Source organism: Trichoderma ghanense (assembly GCF_004382785.1).
Source record: "Trichoderma ghanense strain CCMA-1212 chromosome Unknown scaffold_29, whole genome shotgun sequence".
Lineage (NCBI taxonomy): Eukaryota > Fungi > Ascomycota > Sordariomycetes > Hypocreales > Hypocreaceae > Trichoderma > Trichoderma ghanense.
Genome location: NW_027395692.1, coordinates 120,920 through 141,775, shown reverse-complemented (window position 1 = coordinate 141,775; position 20,856 = coordinate 120,920). Strand labels below are relative to the sequence as shown.

The window sequence follows — 20,856 nt, the reverse complement described above, 5'->3', positions numbered from 1 at the left end:
AAGCATACTTTCCGCACAGGCATGGTGGCGCCGAGCTTCCCCTCTCATCCCGCATGTCCGCCAGCCCTGGACGGCTTCAGGCCACAGAGAGAGGGAGAGAGCATGAGAGAGCGAGAGATCTGGGATAGGGCCTGCATCACTCCCTCCCCGCCAACCGCAACGCTACATCGCGTCCGAGGCTGCGGAAGGAATCCGATGGGCACCTTTGGCACACGGTTCCACCCGCCAAGCTGTTCATCGATTCCTCGACTCGAATCGGAACAGGCCGCCCACTTTGCGATGCTCCTGCACGACTCGTCATGGCCGCCGCAGCAGCTCGACGATGGCATCCTTATTTGTCCATCCAAGAATCTTACTGCTGGCAGCCCGTGTCAGACCAGCTCTCTCTGCCTCTGGGCGACTCAGGTGCAAGTGACGAGAGCACAAGAGTGCCTCTTCCCTAGGCCGTGCTTTTTGTGATACATACCGCTCAGGACAGGATGAGACACGGGTAGAGAGTACATACGGAGTATCCCTGCGTGATGCTCCATGGTGTCACGGCCCCCTACGAATGGCAAGTATTGTACTGCTCGGTAGGGTAGTCCGGTAGAGGTCCATACAGCCAGTCATGAGATGCCCGACAGCGGGCTTGGAGACGAGCACCGGCTTGATTGGGCTATGCATGCAACTAACGGACCAACTCTTGCATGCAAGACAGACAGCACCCACTCTCTTACCTGGGCACTATGGGGCAAAAGCGGGAAGAGAGCCTCGAAAGACACGATGGATCGATGCATGTCCAGATTGCGTGGGCCGAGGACACCCAGCAAGCGAAGCCTTGCGATGTGGATGGACGCCGGCGCTGTCTCGTCTCGCCGTGACGGCTCCTCCGTCGGCGACTCCCTTACGTGTGCCCGACCTGTGACCGTTTGTTCCGATGCCTTGACCAGTTCTAGCCGACGCATCTTGGTATGCTCCGGATTCGACATGGAAGCCACTGCAAGCCTGGAGACCCACCCCTTATTGCCAACATACATGCGAATACTTGCACAGGCGTTGCATTCATTACGTGGTGGGCTTGGATGGACGGATATGACAGATGACAGCAGTTGCGGCGGCCCATGTCGAAGTTGAGCGGTACGACGCACAAAGCATGCAGGCGGGCTGTTAGCCGCGTCCTCTGTCACTGTCTGTGTGAGCGATGCCTCCTGCGCTGTATCGCTTCTGGGAGGGAGATCCGCGTCGGGTTCTCAAGTAAGCACACACAGATCCCTCCTTGGGCTTGGATGTTGGTTGGTCGGTTGGTTGGTCTTCTTCATCGCCTTCCGCCATCTTTCTTACCGGTCCTTCTCCTTCTTTTCCCCCTGGCCTCTGCTCCTCATTTCCTTTCTCTTCACCTTTTCTTTCTGTTGAATACGGCGACCCCGTCTGTCCATGGACTAACACAAATGGGAAGAAGCCGTTTCTTGTCACCTGTGCGACGTTGACGACGCCCAACTCCCTTGCGACGCAGGCCTCTGGTGCACCAAACGATTTCGGAGGCTTTTATTCACATTCACGGATTTCATACGCCTCCAACCAACGCAGTCCACCGGTTGAGGGGCAAAGGAAAAAGTCACGCCCGTCTTGTCTCGGTTTAGGAGAATTGAATCGGAGGCCCGTGTGCAACGGTGTAGGTACTACCAACGCACGTTACCGTTGATCGGTATGAATCCCCCCTCACCCACCGCCTTTGGGAGTTTGGCAATGTGAAATTTTTTCGTCATGAACTGCAGAGCGAGTCGTGGCTGAGATTGATATGCAAAGTTCTTACAAACCATCGCTCGGTCTTGTCTCAATGCAAAGGCGTTTTGGTCGCTTGCTTGCTTCTCCCCGGTTGCAGAAGCACGGGATACTCTCGAAACGACTCTATTGATGGGCAGATCATCCGTGGACAGACGCCTATAAGCCCTTCTCATCTCCTTTCTCATACCCCATTTTCGAGTCTCAGTCATGTGTCGGCTGGTTATTTTCAGCGGCACTTGCACCAAGTGCGGCGAGGATCAGATATGGGAAGAGCTCTCACAGGAGCTATCGTGCCTCGAGGCGAAAAACAATGGAAACTTTGGCGACTGCTCAAACGGCGTGTTCCAAGAACGGCATCAATTCGACCAGGAGTGTGACCGATGTACCGAGGAGGACGAAGGAGTCGGCGATGTTGGCGAAGAGGCAGAGGCAGGGGCAGGGCAGAGCCTTGCAAGCCAGAGCAAGCGGCTCGCTGAGGATGATGACTCGACGAACTCACGGAAGAAGGCCAAAACTTGAACCACCTCGATATGGGATCAACACTCCGCATCGAGAATCTGGCGAGCGAAATGGCATGCAACTTCTTTCACCTGTTCTTTCCCAATTCAACTGTGCCGGGAGATACACAAATGCTGGGCACACCGGAAAAAGGCGTTGACGGAGTTGAAGGAGGACATCGGCAGCACATTTGACTTTCATGCATCATACAATTGGGTTCGGGTTTCGAAATCTGCACTACTGGCCCTAAATCGGCATTCTTGAACATTCTTAAAGAGCGGCGTTGGGTTGGTTTACCGGGAATCTACATCTTTACTATTTCGGGAACCCCTTCTGGCGATGCCGCTTACTGATGGGGAGCGACTTGAAGAAGACGATATCATCCGTTAATCATTGGTGGAGTTTGTGGCACGAAAATTATCTCGAGTATCATCTACGGCTTCACGGTTCATACACCTATCCCTCTATCCTAAAAAAAACATCTACATCTATGGACGGGTCGGCGTTCGGGAGCTCCTTTCCTTTGTCACCCTTCTTTACCTTTCCTCCTTCTTCTTTTTTATATTTGATTTTAAACCTCGCTTCTTTTCATCACGACACTCTCCTGTGAGCAGTCTCCTTTGTTATCGCAGCATGCATAGCTAGCCGTTACAGCTTCAAATACAGCCCCATCACCTTCCCACGTCTCCTTGACTGCTTGCCAATACCGCTGGCTCTCTTTTCTTACGAGTGACACGTGCTCCCCACCCTCAAACCTCTCCTTGCGTACCTTGAAGCCCGAGCTTTCCGCCCTCCTGGCATGGTCTTCGACGTGTTGCCAGCTGATGACGGCGTCTGCCGTGCCGTACAGGTACGTTCTCCGCGTCTCCCTCGGGAGCAAGCTTTGCCGCCTGAGGGCTTCGGCGTTGAGGTTCTGGGCGGGCCGGGTGAGGCGAAGCTTGTATATCAGCCAGGCGATGGCGATGACCATGTGCACGAGGGGCGAGGTCCAGCGCGGCAGCGACTGCAGGAGGGCCCTGTGGGTGCTCTGCCACACGAAGTTGCCCGGGCACGAGTCGAGGCAGAGGGCGTATCGGGGGATGACGAGCCTGTTGCCAGCGGCGTCCCTGCCGAGTTCCTTTCGGAGGAGCTCCCTGATGCGCGCGGCGGTGCTGACGCCGCCGTTGGACAAAATGTGCAGCAGGACCCTGGGCCGGGCGCCGCTGCTGGGGGCGGCCGTGGTCTCGGGCTCGGCAAAGGCCTTGAGGATGCGGATGGCGGGCGGGATGTGCTTGCGGGCTAGGCTGGGCCAGAAGACGTGGGAGGCGGGCGAGCGGACGAGGAGGATGGGCGAGGAGGGGAAGAGGGCGCGGTGCTGGGCGATGTACTTTGCTATGTGGACGTCTCGGGCGCCCATCCAGCTGAGGACGAGGATGAGTTCCGGGTGGCCGTTTGTGGGAGTGGCTCCCTGGGGGATGATGTCCTTGTTGTTGTTGTTGCTGCTGCTGTTGGTATTGTTGTGGTGGAGGGATGCTGGGTTGTAGTAGGATACGGAGGGACTGAGGTGCTCCATGTATGAAAGGGGGGGTTCCCTTTCTGCAAGCGGTGTCTTTGTTGCGGCCATTCTCAGCTGTGTGGTGGCGTGAGTCGATCCGCGAGGCGCAAAGGATGGGCTTGGGGCAGCAGCAGCAGCACAACCGTGCAAGGGACGACGATGGGTATGAAGATCAGCCCCGTGGATTCTTCTCGGATGTACCGCACATCTGGATGGCGAAGAGGGAATCACATGGCGAGGACGGACTACGGCTCGCAGGCCATGGACGCGCCGGAGGACGCGCGGCAAAGGAGCGGAGGTGGCGAGGGAGGGCATATCGTTTTTCTTTATATTAAAGAGGGGCGCATATACGGATGCGGTGACGATGATGGAGGTTTTGGTGGTTTATCGCGTGGGTTTGATGTTGGCATTGGTAGTGTCGCAGAGGTAGCCCAGGTTGGCAGGAGATGCGACTGGCTGGGCTGGGGGATGGGGGATGGAGATGAGATGCACGATGCAGAACTCAGTTGGACGCGATTGATAAGATGAGATGGCTGTCTATTATGCGGTATGTTGCATGCAAAGGTAACGCTTGATGGTGTATCTATCTTAATCTAGATTTCTGAGAGCAGGTGTTGTTCGACTCATTCAATTTGATGGCCAGCGGCTGTTTGAGGAGGGTTTTAGCCTCGGCTCTAGACTGCGAAGTGCAACGATGGGCCGTGGGGAAGCGCAATTGCCCGGGGGAGCGGAGCAGCAGGGGGTGATTTACAGTAGTCTGCTATGATACTGCTCAATTGCCCAATGATATACGTTTGGGGAGCCTGTCCAGCCTGCTTTTGGTGCCTTGATCTTCATTGGGTTGCGGACTGGTAGCAACGACGTATATGGATATATGAAGGGATGCCTCATATTTTGGTAAGATAAGGTATATAGAGAGAGATACATGCCTTATGCATAAAATCTTAGACTCTTGAGAACCTTTGAAAGGACTGCCTTGGTGACATGATCCGAGGAAGAGTGTAGATAAACAGCATCAGGAGATACATCTTGGGGATATATCAATTCTCCTGGGGAAGCTGCTTGATTCTACTGAACCGAAACGTACGTACCTAGCTGCGATCCAGTCGAAGCGTCCAGCCCTTCAATGTTCTTATTACGCCCACAAAATACCTACCTTGCCTGCCTTGACTAAGTATAGAGCTATATATCCACGAAGAGAGAAAAAGAAAAGAAGGCAAAAAATCCCGAGTCGAGGCGAGCAATATCCCAGACTCTCGCTGTCTCGGCAAAATAAGCGAACTTTGGATACAAGAACCCAGCTTTGTAAGAGTGAGATGCTACCCAAGGGAGTCGAAACGGGGCCGGGGGAGGATGGACAAGTGCCGCCGTGGTCGAGGTTGATTGTGTGACGGGCGAAAGCTTCTGGTGTGACGGACTGCGTCCAAGAGTCGGCTCGGGGCAGTTTTGGTTCTTCTTTTCTTGTTGGTCGGGGGTTTTGTTTTTTTTAGGGGAGGAATGTCTGTCTTGTGGGAGAGGGGACCGGATGTGTGCAGTATCTTGAGTATCCCGCTCGATCGGGGTTTGACGGGGGTTGTACAAGGGGTGAGTGTCTTTCGAGACGGAAGTATTTGACAAGGGTGTTGAAAGGAGTTATTCCTGGTGATGTTATCGAGGGTGACGCTCTGCTTAGCTGACATTGTTGAAAGAAGATACTGCCCCGTCGACTCGAGGCCGGTCGTGGGGCAAGCCGTGTAGACGTCAAAGACGGCATTGAAGGCATATCTGCCCGAGATGAACCCTATCCATGCGGAACTCGGCCAATTGCCATTCTGTGTCTCGAGAGACAAGAGCTTGCATCAGTCATACCGGACAGGGCACGAAAAGAAAGCGTGAACGAATGGCCCATACTATATAGCAAACCTTCTGGACTCGGGGGAGCTCCCGGACGCGGGTGTCACTGTTGGACAGATGGCGTTGGAGCTGCGAGCCAATGGGGAGGTTGTTGTAGTTGAGAGTGAGATTCGTATGAGCGTGCGGCGAGTGTTGGCCCAGTGGTCGACCTATGAGTTGTCTCTGTTGTATCGTTTGAACTCCATACCTTACGTTTGCTCTCCCCGGCCTATACGGTGACTTACCTTCTCTACGTGTTCCGTCAACGACAGTTATTCCACGTTATGAACGCTTCACACATCACTCAGAACGCAAACTCCACGGAAAAGACACTCGATAACCGTGACGCGCAACAAACCTCCCGAGACTCGACGCCATCCTCCGTCCCGCCCCGTCCACAGAAAGGCAAACATCCCCCCCCCCCTTTTACTTCGTCGTCGAGGACACGGCCAGCTTGTGTCCGCCCGCCGTATCCCTCTCACACGGAAAGGCAGCCCGTGGGGTGAAACAGGTGGGCTGGCCCGACAAACATTGTGGTGTTTTTTTTTTTCCCTCGGTGGTGCTGCCAGCTGTCGAGGAGTGTCAGGATTCGGTGGCCCCTTTTTCTCCTGCTGCTCTTCTCGTCTCAAACACCTTGATGACCTTTTTGCTTCCTTCTATTCACTCTCTCTGCCGACACTCTTCTCCAACGCCCCTCTCCTGTCTCTTCTATTCCATCATCGTATCTCCCTCTTCCATCACTCTATCCATCACACTTCATCACTCCAAAGAGCAAGCATCATCGTCACCGCACTCACCACCATGAGAATCACACAATGGGCCATCTCCCTCGTCGCCACCGCATCCGCCGCCAACCTCCCGCAGGCCCGCCGCCATGCCGCCGACTGGGACCTCGCCAAGCCCATGAACGGCCTCACCTTTGAGCGGGCCAAGGCCCTCCGGTCGCCCAGCGAGGACCGGGCGACGATGCGCTTTTCCCGCCTCAGGGGCATCAAGGGCCGCCCCGGCCAGCAGCACTCGGCCGTGTCCGCGCTGAGCCGCGTCCGCAGCAGCAGCAACATCCCTGGCAGCGGCCCCTTCAGGCAGTCGTTCCAAAACGTCTCGGCCGTGACGGACGCGTCGACGCAGTACGCCATCCAGTGCGGCTGGGACGGCGTCCCCGTCTGGCTGCTCTTCGACACGGGCAGCTCCGACACGTGGGCGACGCAGACGGGCTTCGAGTGCGCGGACCTAGGCGGCGACGCGCACAGCGAGGCGGCCTGCGGCTTCTCGCGGCCGTACATTGACGGCTTCGGCGGCGGGCAGATTGACGACCTGCACTTCTTCCTCAAGTACGGCTCGGGCGAGCGCATCTCGGGCCCGATGGGCTACAGCGACCTGTCGTGCGGCGGCGTGGCCGTCGCCAGGCAGCAGGTCGGGCTGGCCAACAGCACGTACTGGCACGGCAACAACGTCACCGTCGGCATCCTGGGGCTGGCGTACCCGGCCATCACGAGCGCCTACTACGGCGACGTCGGGGCCGAGGCGCCCTGGAACGCCATGAGCTACACGCCGTTTCTGACGAGCGCCATCAGCCAGGGGAGCGTCGATCCGCTCTTCAGCGTGGCCCTGGTGAGGAACTCGACGGACGGGGTGATTGCCTGGGGGGGACTGCCGCCGATGGACTGGCAGTTTCACGGCTTCGCCAAGACGGATCTGATTGTGGTGAGTTGTGCTCGTTTCCCAGATGATTTGGGTGATGAGGAACTGGACGGCTGATACGGTATCAAACTTGGGGAGGGGACAGGCGAACCTCATCGGGTCGCCCGAGACGGCGTGGAAGCACTCCTTCTACACGATTGTGCCCGACGGCATGAAATGGGACCAGACGACGGACACGACCAAGTATCCGTACATTGTCGACACGGGCACGACGATGCTCTACCTCCCCCCTCGTAAGCAACACACATGCCCCCCCCCCCAACTCAAACATAAGAGAGCCCAAACACTAACAAGTAGCAAAAATGCCAAAAGCCCTCGCCGAGGCCATCGCCAACGCCTTCCAGCCGCGCGCCGTCTACCTCTACCAATGGGGCACCTACTTCGTCGAGTGCACCGCCATCCCGCCGCGTTTCGCCGTCCTCATCGAGGGCGTCGAGTTCTGGATCAACCCGGCCGACCTCGTCTACCGCGACCTGGTCGACCCGCTGACGGGATACTGCGCGATTGGCGTCGCCAGCGGCGGGCCGGGGCCGTATATCCTCGGGGACGTGTTTCTGCAAAACGTCGTCGCCGTGTTTGATGTTGGGGCGGCGGAGATGCGGTTCTACGGGCGGAAGTGAGGACGCTCTGACTCTTTGTTTGGTCTGTTTTCCGATTTGGTTGTTGTCAACTTTTGCGGTCTGGGACGAGGACTGGTTTCAAGGGGAGATGAAGGGATTCGCGGACTTGATGTCGTTGGTGTGACGTGGACGATGGGCTACACCTTTCTTTTCTCTTTACTTTGCAGGTTCGTGGTAATTCTTTGAGGATATGGGGCAAATTCAACGCAAGATTCTTCTCTTCCCAATCGGATCTAATCGGCATTGTGATGATGAACGGTTTATTTTAAGGTCATCCCGAGTAATTGAACGGGGTCAATGACATATAAATATCTCACTGCAATATCACATGTTGATCAATCTGATGGAATGCGGCGCCTCAACCAGGGCAACACGATGCGACCAGGCTTATCACCCACGCAGTTCTTACTAGCATTTTCCGTCCCTTTTGCTCGTGCTAATAGAACATGAATCGAGCGCGGGCCCAAAGAAAATCAAAGCCAACCCACTGTCGCCCCCCTTTCCGCCGTTATCAGGCTTTTGCGTGCTTCTTTCCGGTGTAAAAAGAGTCAACTCTCCCTGCTTATTCCAGACTGTTAAAATCAGCAACATTCATCCTGATTCCATCCATCTCTCTTTCTTTTCCCTCATCTATCCTTTCTTTCAATCGTCCTTAGAAGTTTTGCCAGCCTCGTGGGCGGTCCATCAATTCGAGGCGAAAACGCGGCATTTCCGTCATCGAGAGTCTACGTCAAGGGGCGACAAATCGCTGCAAGCAGACGGCCACGATCATGGTGATTGGCGTTGCTGCTGGGCCGCCGACGCCCAGATCACCGTCAGGGAGGGCGAGGGCGAATACGTGGAGTTTTAGCAAGGTGAGATAAGCCCGTTGAGTGTATCCTATTCTTTTTTTTTCCGCCTGAAGTGTTGCTCCCATTGGATCTGCCAAGTTCCTGCCTCGGGATCCGGCCCTTTACACGCAATGTTATGCGAAATGGCTGCCAGCCAAGTGGCTGAGCGAGCAGATGGACAAAGAAACCTGCGTCATGGCGACCAAGTGGTTGCATCTGCATCTGCATCTGTATCCGCATCTGCATCTGCAAAATGCAAACGCAACCTCGATGCAGGCGGTGAGCATCAAGGCAAGGACAGCAGCAGCCCCTTTGACCCGGTTCCACAAACGGCGGCGACTGGCATCAAACAAGGACATCGCAAACGCGCAGCCCGAGGCACAGCAAGAAGAGGCACGCAAACTCGGCACATGCTTGTGGAGAGGGCAAGGGAGCAAGAAAAGAGAACCCTGAGGGCTGGTCTCTTCAACAGGGCGAAGTTGCAGTCAAGCTGCGACAATGACCGGCTCAGTTGCGCTCAGGCCATTTGCAACATACGAGATGAGCAGTCGGTCCCATGATGGCACCTTCATGCCTTTCTGCTTCACTTCTCTGCGACTGTCGGATAAGTCCGGGTGAATGGCTGGCTGCCTTTGATCCGAGAAGAGCAAACCGGGAATCAGGGCGGGAAAAAATTCAACAGGCTGCCTTGTCGGTCAGGGGTGTGTTCCTGCAGACGCGACCACTGCCCGTGGCCACGATGCCCGAAAGAGGCAATCATGGGGACAACCCGGAGGTGGAGAGAAGCCATTCGATGGCGGATGGGCGATTGATATTGATTGATTGATCTCGACCGCCATCAAGGCCGCAAAGCCTCGGGCCGCTGCCATTGAGCCGCCTCCGAGATGGCGAGACTGGCACGCAGATGGTTCGACTCGCGGAACCGCGGAAGCAAGAAAGGACGGACAACCTGGACATCGATCATGCTTCAGTTCAACTCGCCGGCGGTCACCTGCTCTCCCACGAAAACGAGGCTTCGAATCGGAACGTCGAGATGGAGTCTGCCGGGACGATTCGGACTGCTGCTGCAAGCTGGTAGGGGCTGGTAGGGCGCTGTCAGGGGCGGCTCACGGCCCCGCAGCGCTGGCCAGGCCCTGCAAGCCCCCCCTAACCGGGCGAGCGCGCAGGGCATCTCGCCGTGAGCCGACGCCCTGGAGCTCCAAATTCCCCAGAGCCGCCCCCCTGGTCCCCCACTGCGCATCGTCGGCACAGGGGGCAACAGAGCCGCCAGACAGCATCAACCACGCAGGATGGAGTAATTATTATTACTTCGTGTTCCCTGTTGTGAGCAGGCGCATCACGGGGGCATCCGACGGGATTCGAAGGGGAGCCTGGAGGGGGCAATCGGGGGGCTGAGGGCCGAGGCAGTTGCTGGACAGGACGAAGTGCTGAGGAAGCGACTTGAAGCTCAGGCACCGACACTGGCACTGGCCAACGGCACATGCACTCCCTGGGTCGGGCTTTTTCAGGCACAGGGCGGCTGAGACGAGGCTTGCACCGGGCCATGCATCCACTGACCACAATGCGGGGTGGCCTCGAGAACTTGAAGCTCCCCGGAAGCAAAATCGTGTCCAGCAGGAAGAAAGAAAAACAAAATGAGACAGGGGACATTTTCTTTGCCCCTGTTCTTGCTGTTCTTTTCATCTTCCTAATCTGATCAAGGTTTCCGTTTCCATTCTCCCTTCCCTCCTTCCTTTGCCCCTGCGTGGACGCCAGGTGCTGCTCGTGCTCGCTCTTGCCGAAAGTGGCTGTCGTCACTCACCTTCCGGTCGCCTGTCCGCGTGCCTCAGCTCCTTCCCCCCGGCTGCTGCAGTTGCATTTCATTATTAACTGCCGCCACCACCTCGACACACTCCTGCATGCTCTCGGCTCTTCCTCCCTGTGGAAAGGATTCAGAAAGTCTGGGCTTGTCTCTCTGTCTCTGCATGGCAGGAACTACCAGCTAGTGCCTGGCCTGCATCTGCCTGCTTCATTCCCATTGTACCTAACAGGTATAAGGCATCTGGTATCTTGGGCAGGAGAGCTCGATTCGAGACGACGAACAATACGGCTGCGGCTGTGAAGGTGATTGCCTTCCAGCTGACAATCTGGGGTATTATTTCTCATTCACATTCATTCTTGTATCTGCCGGTCACGCGTCGCCGCAATCACCAACAGCCGGTACTCACCGGTACTAGGCCGTACTTCTGGGGGCCGATATCCTAAGCTCTCCTCTTTTTTCCATCACCATCTCGATTTTTCCATCTATTCTCCACGATCACTTTCCCGCGTCAACTCCGCAAGTCTCCATCAGAAGATTCAAGATTTTTCGCCCGTCTTCATCCTCGTCCATCCACTTCGGCCCGGAAATCCATTTGCAGAATTTTCCCTATTTTTCTGCCCCCAATCACAGCCGCCCTCGACGATATCCTGCTGCAGTGCTACCCGCCGTGCAGCAGTTATTCCCCCTCTGCTGCTTGCCTGCAGGCTTGCCTCGGCTGTTGGTTTTTTCCCTTTTTGCGCAGCATCGAATCGACCGCTGAGGCTTAGTGCGCATTAGCCACTAAGGCGGCCTGACGTCGATTTGAACCCGTCTGAATCTGGACCCTTTTGAGCTGCCTCGCGCCCACACCCTCACGCGCTCAAGGTCTCGAATCGACGCCCCTTCACGCTTCTATTCATTGCCCGGCTGCTCGTCACGCTCTGGATCGTTAGCCGTCTCTTCTTCACGGATTGAGCCTGCTCTGGACTGCTCCAGCCACTCTCACGCAACCTACGCCTGACATCCTCCTGCGCCGCTCGGCTCTCTTCCCGGCTTTTTCAGCAGCTGAATTCACCTTTGCCTTCTGACCCAGGAGGGACAACGAGGGCCACACGTATTTCCGCCGTTGTTCTTTGTCGTCCTGGTCATTGCCGCTGCTGCCTGTGTCTCCTCTGCTCCCGCTGCGCCCTCATATGTATCAGTCGCCTCGCCGGATGCCTCTGCTATCACACCCCAAACACCGTATCAGCATACTTGATTTGAGCAAACAGCCGCCGCAGCATCGCCGGCTTCATCGTCTTGACAATGCCGTCAAAAACTAACAATGGTGTGGGGATCCAGGTCGAGGACACAAAGATATGTGTTGTCATGGTTGGTCTCCCGGCCCGCGGGAAGAGCTACATTGCCCAACTAGGTATGCATATCCCCAGACAAAGCAGAGGCGAAAGAGCTCCTTTCTCTTTCCGTGGAACTACTAGTTCTATCATGTCCCTACCCAGCACGTCCATCCGTCCATACATGCCTCAGCATGTCTATTCTTCGACCCCTTCTTCCGCTCTCCCCTAGCGTTGTCCCAAGTTGCCCGGTTTCCTCCAACTTCTCACGCCACTTCACGTTGACTGTCCGAACCTCGACTGACTTTTGTTTCTCATCTGCTTGTTCGGATATGCAGCCCAAAGATACCTGCAATGGCTGTCAATCCCAGCAGCGACCTTCAATGTCGGCAACTATCGGCGCCATGACGCCCCACAGCCGACCGCTGACTTCTTTGACTTTAACAATCCCGAGGGTGAGCGGAAGCGCCGTGCGGCAGCCGAAGCCGCTGTTGCTGACATGCTCGCGTGGTTCCGCACCGGCGGTGTTGTCGGCATCCTCGACGCGACTAATTCCACCAAGGAGCGCCGCAAATGGGTTGAGGAAACGTGCGCCGCTCACGGCATTGAAGTGCTCTTTGTCGAGAGCAAATGCGACGACGAAGAGGTCATCATGGCCAACATCCGGGACGTCAAACTAACAAGCCCCGACTATCGCGGCCAGGATCCCGAGGCCGCAGCCCAAGACTTTCGCAACCGCATCAGCCACTACGAAAAGGTTTACAAAACCATCAACGCTGACAATGACGAAGATCATTACACCTACCTGAAGTTGATGAACGTCGGCAGGCAAGTCATCATTAACCGCATTCAGGACTACCTTCAGAGCCGCATCGTCTACTACCTCATGAATCTGCATGTTCGGCCCAGGTCCGTCTGGCTATCAAGGGTAAGCAACCATCTGAGACTATGTCATAAGAGTATCTTGTCCCTTTCATTGTGCTAATACCAACTTCTATAGCACGGTGAATCCTTATACAATTTGAGTGGACGAATTGGTGGCGACACGCTGTTGTCTCCCCGAGGCGAGATGTATGCCAGGAAACTGCCGGAGCTTGTGCGAGAGTCCGTTGGGGTAAGTCCAAACCCCTTCTGTTGCGGTTGACGTCTTGCAATGCGGGCCTCTTCTGTGTATCTGGGGGAATAGTGCGTGCGTACGACAGGTGCTGACCATGACAATAGGATGACCGCCCCCTGACAGTGTGGACGTCGACATTGAAACGCACCATTGCCACAGCCCGATTCCTCCCGCCGCACTACAACCAGCTGCAGTGGAAAGCGCTAGATGAGTTGGATTCGGGCGTGTGCGATGGCCTGACATATCAGGAGATCAAGGACCGTTACCCCGAAGACTTTGCAGCCCGCGATGAAGACAAGTACAACTACCGATACCGCGGTGGCGAGTCCTACCGCGACGTGGTTATCCGCCTGGAGCCTATCATAATGGAACTGGAACGTAGCGAGGACATTCTCATTGTGACGCACCAGGCGGTCCTGCGCTGCATCTATGCGTACTTTATGAAGAAAGACCAGGCTAAGAGCCCCTGGATGAATGTGCCGCTTCACACGCTCATCAAGCTCACGCCAAGGGCGTACGGCACCGAGGAGGTTCGATATGAGGCTCACATTCCTGCCGTGAGCACTTGGCGAGGAAAGGGAAGCACGGCTAAGCACGAGAATCCCACTCCGGAGAGCCTCTGAGCAGTCACGAGATGAGAGCAGGGAGAAATAAAAGGAACAAGACGGGATGTTGGAAGCATATTCGTTGATCACCAATGGAGAGTTTACGGAGTTTGGGCACCAAGGGTCAGAATGCCGACCAACGGCACAAAAGGGATAGCTACTTACCACCATGTTTATGCATATCTTGACGCGGTTTTTGATTGGAAATGGTGTACATTGTACACGAATGCATCATTACTTAGCTAACGATGGGGGTGAGTCCGAGTTGCTCACTCGATAAACTAAAATACGAGAATTTATCCATCTCTCACACTGACCAAACTATCTACGTGAGGCACTCGGGATCTCTTGTGTTGCAGAAATCAAAGCATGGCAGTGTTTGCGTGAGACGTTTGCATACGTGATTCACAGTCAACTTCTCCCCAAACACGGTCAACGGCCCAAGGCGCCCTGATCACTGTCAAGGATTGTTTATCCAAAGAGGGGACAATCATGGAGCATGGCCTACGATTTAATGAAGACTTGACCTCCCCTCTCCATCTCGATCATTGGTGGGGAGGACAAGGCATTGTCGTGATCTAGTTTCTCCTCGCTGATGTCGGACTCTTGAAGCTAATGATGGCATTTTGCGGCTTCGTCCCCGGTTCCGCGGCCCACACGCCTCGACCTGCCCAGTATCACGTCTTTCCGCAGCCCATGGTGATGGCATTTCCGTCGCCGCAGGTCTTGACGATACAATATCCACAACAGCAACATGTTCAGCCCGTCATGCCCCTCACGATGATGATGGTTTCTCCTCCGCCCGTCTTTGTCATGCCTACGACTTTCTCTCTGCAGCTGCCGTTGGCTATCTCTGTTTCACCGCCGGGAGCGACGCCGCCGGGACGAAGTTCGTCGTCGGAGGCGAAAGGGCTCAGCATGCGAATTGTCTTTTACGGGCATTCGGACTCGGACGGGTATGCCCTCACAGACGCATCCTGGAGCCGCGATGACCTCCCCAGCAGGGATAAGTTCTTGGCTGCGGTGGGGAAGTTTGCGGTGCGGCATCATGGGATTGCGATTCGGCATGCCGGGGGAAGGATTGATGCTGCAAAGGTGAAGATTTATGTGATGCCGGGGGGAAGCTGTGCGAATAGGGAGGGGGGAGGATTGTGTGGGTTGAAGGTTGAGAGGGGGGCGGAGGGGTTGGTGTGTAATGGGGATGTGGTGAGGGTGCTGGGGGTGGATGTTGATGAGGGGGTTTGGGGGGAGAGTGTCAAGGGGTTGGTTGGGGAGGAGGATGTTTTTGTTGTTGTTGGGGTTTATATGGGTGGTGATGAGGGTGGTGCTGGTGGTGATGCTGGTGGTGGTGCTGCTGCTTCGGGGTGAGATTAGCTTGGGATTAGGTTGACGAGATGGGTGGTTGTCGTTGGTACTGGTGTCGTTATGGAGGATGGATGTTCAAGGGGGTGTGGAGGTTGGCGTGAGGTGAAGATGTAGCGAGAATGAGTTTTAGAGAGGGGATTTGAAGTGATCAGGCTAGATAATATGCAGCTGGACAGCCCTTTCCGGAATATGAAGCTTTTGAAGAGGAGATATTTGAAGATAGTCCCCGGGATATAGGGGGTTGACTGGAGGATATAGTATCCTCCTCCTGCCCACTTCCGAGAGAGAGAGAGAGGATTAACCTTCATATACTAAGCATATACGAGGTGCTACAATTATGACGGCCTGATAAGACGCAGGGACATAAAGGCACAACATATACCTACCTAGTACTACGTTGCAATATCACGTCGTATTAGTACCAAGGTTATAGGGAACGAAAAACAAATCTTTTTTTTTTTTTTTTTCAAACCAGCCATTCTCGGGGGGTGTTCTCCTCCTTATTCTCAACAAAAAATAAACCAGGACGAAATGATCAGGTATAACTTCATCAACGGCACGACAAAAATACAAAGGTTACACCAGATGCCGGAAACAGAGGAGGGGGGAGAAACCCAAGACAATATAAGAGAAAGACGACAAGTAGGGGAAACGTAAGGAGGAAACGTTTCCAATGATGCCAAAAGGATTGGGAGAAGGAGTGGACTAAAGAAGATGGGAGCAACACATGGGGTCCATTTTGAAATCTGGTTATTTCTCCTCTGCTTCGATACTTTGCTTCCATTTGCTTCTTTGGCCTTTTGGCCTTTTCACTGTTGGCCTTGATTGGCCGTCGAGCTGTCAAACGCAGCGAGCTCGCATACAGAGACGAGAATCGACTGCAAAAGGACCATTATTTGGCCCCGGCGGAGGGAAACCAGAAACGTACAACTACATAAGCAATGAAGAAGACATGGGACAAGACAAATCACGAGAAATAAGTCAAGGGAGGCGTGTCAAAGCAAATCGACCAATCGAGTCTTGCAGGATCAAAATTAAAAAAAAAAAAAAGGTTTATCGTACACGAGTAACTCCGTTACCCAAATTATAGAAACCTATTCCCTCCTTTTCTCCCCTCCGCCGTCAGCGCCCAACACGTCTCTAATATTTCCTTCGCTAAATCTGTCGCGCAACGATGGCAAGACCCAAAACGCCTCATCCCGTGGCGTCTACTCCGTATATATCGTCATGTAGAGAGCAGAACAAGGTTGGAAAAATGGAAAAGAGGACTTGGGGGCCCCTCAGATGCCGTGTTTGTGACTGGGCAATGCTTCCCACTCAGCATGTCCAGCTGCTCCCCGGGTCTTGTTCGTTGCCGACAAGTGCACACTCCCACCGCAGGGTATCAATCCACCGACACAAGGACGTGCGGAAAGCACGGGGTTTCCAAACGGCTACCGTGGACATGCATGCCGCCAGAGACTGGCTGGTATACTTGTCCCGGTTTCTCTTTTGTAAATCAAAGCTTTTTCCAAACTTGTCCAAGGCCAATAAAGGAAGTCCAAAGCAAAACTGGTAAGAAAAAAAAAATTGGAAGAGAGCCCAAAGGACAAAGCGAAAACAAGAGACGCCACCATGCTCCATCATGAATACCTAGGGACATGAGAAAAAAAATGGCGTGCTTCGCCGTGCTACAATGGCACAGCGTCAATCGTAGGCGGAATGGAGCAGACGTCCATCAACGTGAATCGAGCGAAAAGGCGTGGCGCTTCAAGACGGGTTGCCCTTCAACCGCTTGGCCATTCGAGGGGTTTGGGGCTTGCCCCTGTTCTGGATGCCGTTGACCTGGGCAGCACCTGCTGCGGCCGCGTCGTCTTCAACCTTGACGGTGGACGGACGCCGCCGCTTGTTAGAAGCCGGCGATGTGTTGGCGCTGGGCCCGCTTGAACTCGTCCCTTGCTGGCTGGGCTGGAGCTGCATGCCGGGGGCTTGGCCCGGCGCAGGGCTGCCGATGTGAGGCGACCCCGGAAGGTTCATGTGCACCGCTGCAGGGCTCGCTCCCATCGGGAACTGCCCGAAACTGGGTGTCCGAGGCCCCTGGACCATGGTTTGCCCATTCATCATGGGCGCTGCGTTGTTGTTGATCTGAGTGGCTACGTATTGTTCGAGCGCGCCATAGGGGCTGAGGCCAGGGTTGGAGTGGTAAAATCCGAACAACGGGTTCATCTGACCCATGACCTCCACGATCTGTAGCAATGGTTAGCTCTCCTTCTCCCCCCTTGGGCCAAATTCATCTAAACTCCCGCATCGACATACCTCGAGGAACTGATGTACCGCCTCCGTGACGCCCTTGCTGTTCACTGCAGAGTCTGGGAGATCGACCAAAACCCCAGGCGGCTCTTTCTGAGGAGACTTGAGCTGGCGGGCTTTGCCCTTCTTGGACATCTCCGGTGACTGCTTGCCATCCATTGTGTTTACGCTGCGCCACTCCTTGATCCATTCGTGTGCCGGCTTTGCAGCTTCAATCACCCGTTTCCGAGAAACGTATTCCTCTTGTCTCGTCGTGAGGAACTCGAACAGTTCAATCTTCTGTTCGGCATCGAATTGTGCCCGCAACGTGCCCGTGGCCACGAGCTGGAAGCATGATATGTTAGCAAACAAAGAGACACAGCGTTGTGTGAGGGGACGTGACATACATGTGAGCCCGTCTCGAACCAGTAGACGAAGCTGGCCCTGGGGTTCTCGATGCAGTAGCAGTCTCCTGGCAGATGCTTGTCACTGCTTCCGCTATCCAGAATGAGCTGCATGCTCTTCACGCCACTGCTGAAATGCGTATGGAAGTAGCGAGCAATCGCTGGGTACGAAATGTCGTACTGCTTGTCCGGTGTGTCCTCGGAGTCGCTGACGTGTAGTGAATGTCGGAACACGCCGTTGGGTGAGAAGAATTGGGCTACAAATCTATTCCAATATGACAAATCGTCCTTGTTCTTTGCGCCCTGCACAACAGTGTCAGCAAATCAAACCCACTTCGTGCATCACGACGTCGAGGGAAGCATACAGGATAGCCGCTAAGGCGTTCTCCAAACTGCATCAGCTTCAACAGACACCGAGTCTTCATCCCTTCTCTCATCTGCTGCTGCTGCATCATGGAAGACGCCATCAGCTGCTGGGCGGCCATCTGAGCCTGGTTCGGAGGCTGAGCTTGCTGGGGCTGGGACTGCCCGGGCGGCATCTGGTTCGCGTGGGCGGGTGTCGGGGCGGGAGTCTGGGACGGTGTCTGCTGGCCCGACGGAGCGGGTGTGCCGGCCTGAGAGGTTTGCTGCGGCGCCTGCTGTGACTGGGGCCCAGGCTGCTGCTGCTGTGGCGGTTGAGGCTGTCCCGGAGGCTGCTGGTTCTGTTGCTGCTGGGCGCCCATCTGCGTCTGAGCCGCCGCGGCCATGGGGTTCTGCTGCTGCATGCCCATGGGCTGCGCGTTCATTGCCATGTGCTGCGCCTGGTTATGGCCGGCAGCCATCTGCTGGTTATGCGCCGCCTGCTGTTGCGCCGCCTGTTGCGCCGCCGCCGCCTGCTGCTGCGCTTGCTGGGCTGCTTGCTGCTGGGCCGCGTGTTGCTGGAGGGCCAGCTGCTGGGCCATGATTGCCTGCGGGTTGTGCGCCTGGGGAGAGAAAAATGTCAGTAGGCGTCCTTCTTCTTCCTTCCTTCCTTCCATCCATCACTGCGAGAATCGCATGCACGAGGATAACTCACGCCTACATGGCCCATGGCGGCGCTCCGTTGCCTCAGGTGCTGAAGCTGCTGGGGGCTCAGTTGCATGCCCATCGGTAGACCGTTGACCCCCGCGGTATTCATGCCTTGGAACTGCTGGGCGAACATGGCTTGCCGCTGTTGCTGCTGTTGCAGGAGTTGTTGCTGTCGAATGGCAGCCATTGCGCTCGGGTTGTTCATGTTGACTAGAACGACGTCCACACGTTAGCGCACGCAGTCCTTTCAAGCCTTGCTGTCTGTCACTTTTGACACTCACACTGCTGTTGCAGATGCTGCTGCTGCTGCTGAAACATCTGCTGTTGCGCGGGGGTGAGCTGGTGTACCGCGTGAGGGCCGGGACTGGCACCAGGAGGCATGCCGCCCATCATGGCCGGATTGACCTGGCCTCCTGGGCCGGAGACGGCGATGTGGCCGCCAGCGAACTGGTGAGGCATGCCGCCGGGCGCGCCTTGCTGGCCGGCGTTGGGAGGCATTCCGGGGGCCCCCATGGGATGTCCAGCAACTCCGGGATGTCCCATGGCAGGGTGCCCCGCGAAGTTGGGGCCCATACTCGTAGCCATCATCTCTCGTCGAGGTCGGCTATCCACAGCGTGGATATCGACAAGCGCCTGCGGACACTATTGCATGCGCACACGAAAGAGGCTGCGGAAATGCTGCGACCGCCGTCGAAATAGCGAGTAATCCTCCCGACCGCTTTCTGCTGTCGGTCGCAGGTCCTGCTGTGTCCTGTCGCCGTCGTCGTGTCCGCCTCTTGTTCCTCTCGAGATTCGCGTCGCGGCAGCGGGAAAGCGTGGATTACGGGGTAGTAGGCGGTGGAGACGGCTGCACCTTGGTCAAAGGCGCCCAAAAGCCAGCAGGGAAAAGGGAAATCGGATCGCGGGCGCAGATGCGTGGCCGGGAAATGGAAATGAATCTATGGCGAGAAGAAGCGACGAGGCGTGCAGTGGCGACGATGCATCGGCAGCAGTTAATGCGGTCCGATGGGTAGGTACTCGTAGCTGGTGGTGCGATCCGTGATACCACACCAGCCCGACTCAAGGACAGCTGCGACGGGGGTGACAAATAAACAGGTCTGGCGGCTGAGTGGGCAGCACGCAGGGGAGACGAGCCCAGAGGAGAAGTGGCTTGTGTTTGGGGACGGCAGATGAGGGTAATGGGCGGAGAGCGAGCGAGAGGGAATGAGGCCGGACGATGGGACGCGGTGCAGGGCGCGAAGAGTGGAAAATATCTCCCCGACCGATTTCAACGGGAATCTGCAGAGAGAGCCAGCTTCAGCCTACCAGGTAGTGGAGTGTGAATGACGGCGGCAACCGACCCAACCGGCAAAGGGCTTGTTTTTTTAGCAGCTGTCTTCCTCTTTTTTCACCCTGTTCCCCTTGTCTGCCTGGCGAGGTTTGCCCAAAAGTCTGCAGCGCGACTCCCAAGCACTGTCCCCCACGGCGAGGATGAGGCAAAGCGGACGAGCTGCGAAGGGAGATGCAGAGACAGACAGAACGTTGTGTCAGGTCCCAGGCCGTCTTTGGCGAGACGAGAGACGTCGCAGTGTAGGCAAGGCGTCGATAATGCCTGCGGGAGCGAGACGGCGTTGGATCTTTGGTCTGCGTGGGTACGTGAGTGGGTGACCAGGGGAGAGAAGAGAGAGGCTCCAGGGGACGCCGGTGGGGATTATGCAACTAACCCGTGCTAAAGCCCCGCTTCTGACGATGGCAATCAAAAGGGTTCGGCGAGAGAGACGCGAGACTTTGTATTTGATGTTTTGTAGCGCTGTCTTGTACCTAAGAAGTAATACTGCGAAGCTGTGCGGAGAGAAAGTGAAGAAAACAAAGAAGGGGGTAAGAGTAAAATGTGCGCAAGAGAATTTGAGAAGAAGGATTAGTAGAAGCGAGCCACTCCAGCGCAATCAGTACTAGCATGTAGCGAACCAGGCAGAGAGGATTGCCAGCAAGCAAAGTATAACCCGCCGGACGAGGATGGATGGCAGGACATCAAGTTGTATTTATATGGACTGGGAGCTTCAGGTTTCCAAGGTTTTTGGGCTGCTCAGGCCAGACACGCTAACCTGCATTGAAATTGGAGATTGAACAGCCGTCAA

The 20,856-nt window shown here is 55.7% G+C and overlaps 7 protein-coding genes across 7 annotated transcripts; 5 read left to right on the top strand and 2 right to left on the bottom strand.

Moving 5' to 3' along the window:
* Positions 1 to 1,971: 1,971 nt before the first annotated feature.
* Positions 1,972 to 2,283, top strand: CCMA1212_010706 (uncharacterized protein; the record flags this gene model as incomplete). The annotated part of the gene is made up of 1 exon (XM_073707741.1): positions 1,972 to 2,283. The coding sequence occupies one exon, from the start codon at positions 1,972 to 1,974 to the stop codon at positions 2,281 to 2,283; it is 312 nt and encodes a 103-aa protein (XP_073553806.1).
* Positions 2,284 to 2,833: 550 nt separating this feature from the next.
* On the bottom strand, positions 2,834 to 3,814 carry CCMA1212_010705 (uncharacterized protein; the record flags this gene model as incomplete). The annotated part of the gene is made up of 1 exon (XM_073707740.1): positions 2,834 to 3,814. One exon carries the CDS (start codon positions 3,812 to 3,814, stop codon positions 2,834 to 2,836), a length of 981 nt encoding a protein of 326 aa, XP_073553808.1.
* A 2,655-nt stretch (positions 3,815 to 6,469) lies between these two features.
* CCMA1212_010704 (putative aspartic-type endopeptidase) lies at positions 6,470 to 7,989 on the top strand (the record flags this gene model as incomplete). The annotated part of the gene is made up of 3 exons (XM_073707739.1): positions 6,470 to 7,372; positions 7,455 to 7,602; positions 7,667 to 7,989. The coding sequence occupies 3 exons, from the start codon at positions 6,470 to 6,472 to the stop codon at positions 7,987 to 7,989; spliced, it is 1,374 nt and encodes a 457-aa protein (XP_073553807.1).
* Positions 7,990 to 8,950: 961 nt separating this feature from the next.
* Positions 8,951 to 9,897, top strand: CCMA1212_010703 (uncharacterized protein; the record flags this gene model as incomplete). Its single annotated transcript, XM_073707738.1, has 2 exons — positions 8,951 to 9,366; positions 9,663 to 9,897. 2 exons carry the CDS (start codon positions 8,951 to 8,953, stop codon positions 9,895 to 9,897), a joined length of 651 nt encoding a protein of 216 aa, XP_073553803.1.
* A 2,007-nt stretch (positions 9,898 to 11,904) lies between these two features.
* On the top strand, positions 11,905 to 13,673 carry CCMA1212_010702 (Fructose-2,6-bisphosphatase; the record flags this gene model as incomplete). The annotated part of the gene is made up of 4 exons (XM_073707737.1): positions 11,905 to 12,013; positions 12,308 to 12,861; positions 12,934 to 13,047; positions 13,155 to 13,673. 4 exons carry the CDS (start codon positions 11,905 to 11,907, stop codon positions 13,671 to 13,673), a joined length of 1,296 nt encoding a protein of 431 aa, XP_073553802.1.
* Positions 13,674 to 14,273: 600 nt separating this feature from the next.
* CCMA1212_010701 (uncharacterized protein) lies at positions 14,274 to 14,754 on the top strand (the record flags this gene model as incomplete). Its single annotated transcript, XM_073707736.1, has 2 exons — positions 14,274 to 14,686; positions 14,751 to 14,754. The coding sequence occupies 2 exons, from the start codon at positions 14,274 to 14,276 to the stop codon at positions 14,752 to 14,754; spliced, it is 417 nt and encodes a 138-aa protein (XP_073553805.1).
* Positions 14,755 to 16,769: 2,015 nt separating this feature from the next.
* Positions 16,770 to 19,324, bottom strand: CCMA1212_010700 (Adhesion defective protein 1; the record flags this gene model as incomplete). The annotated part of the gene is made up of 6 exons (XM_073707735.1): positions 16,770 to 17,246; positions 17,316 to 17,633; positions 17,696 to 17,995; positions 18,058 to 18,654; positions 18,747 to 18,949; positions 19,021 to 19,324. 6 exons carry the CDS (start codon positions 19,322 to 19,324, stop codon positions 16,770 to 16,772), a joined length of 2,199 nt encoding a protein of 732 aa, XP_073553804.1.
* Positions 19,325 to 20,856: the final 1,532 nt, after the last annotated feature.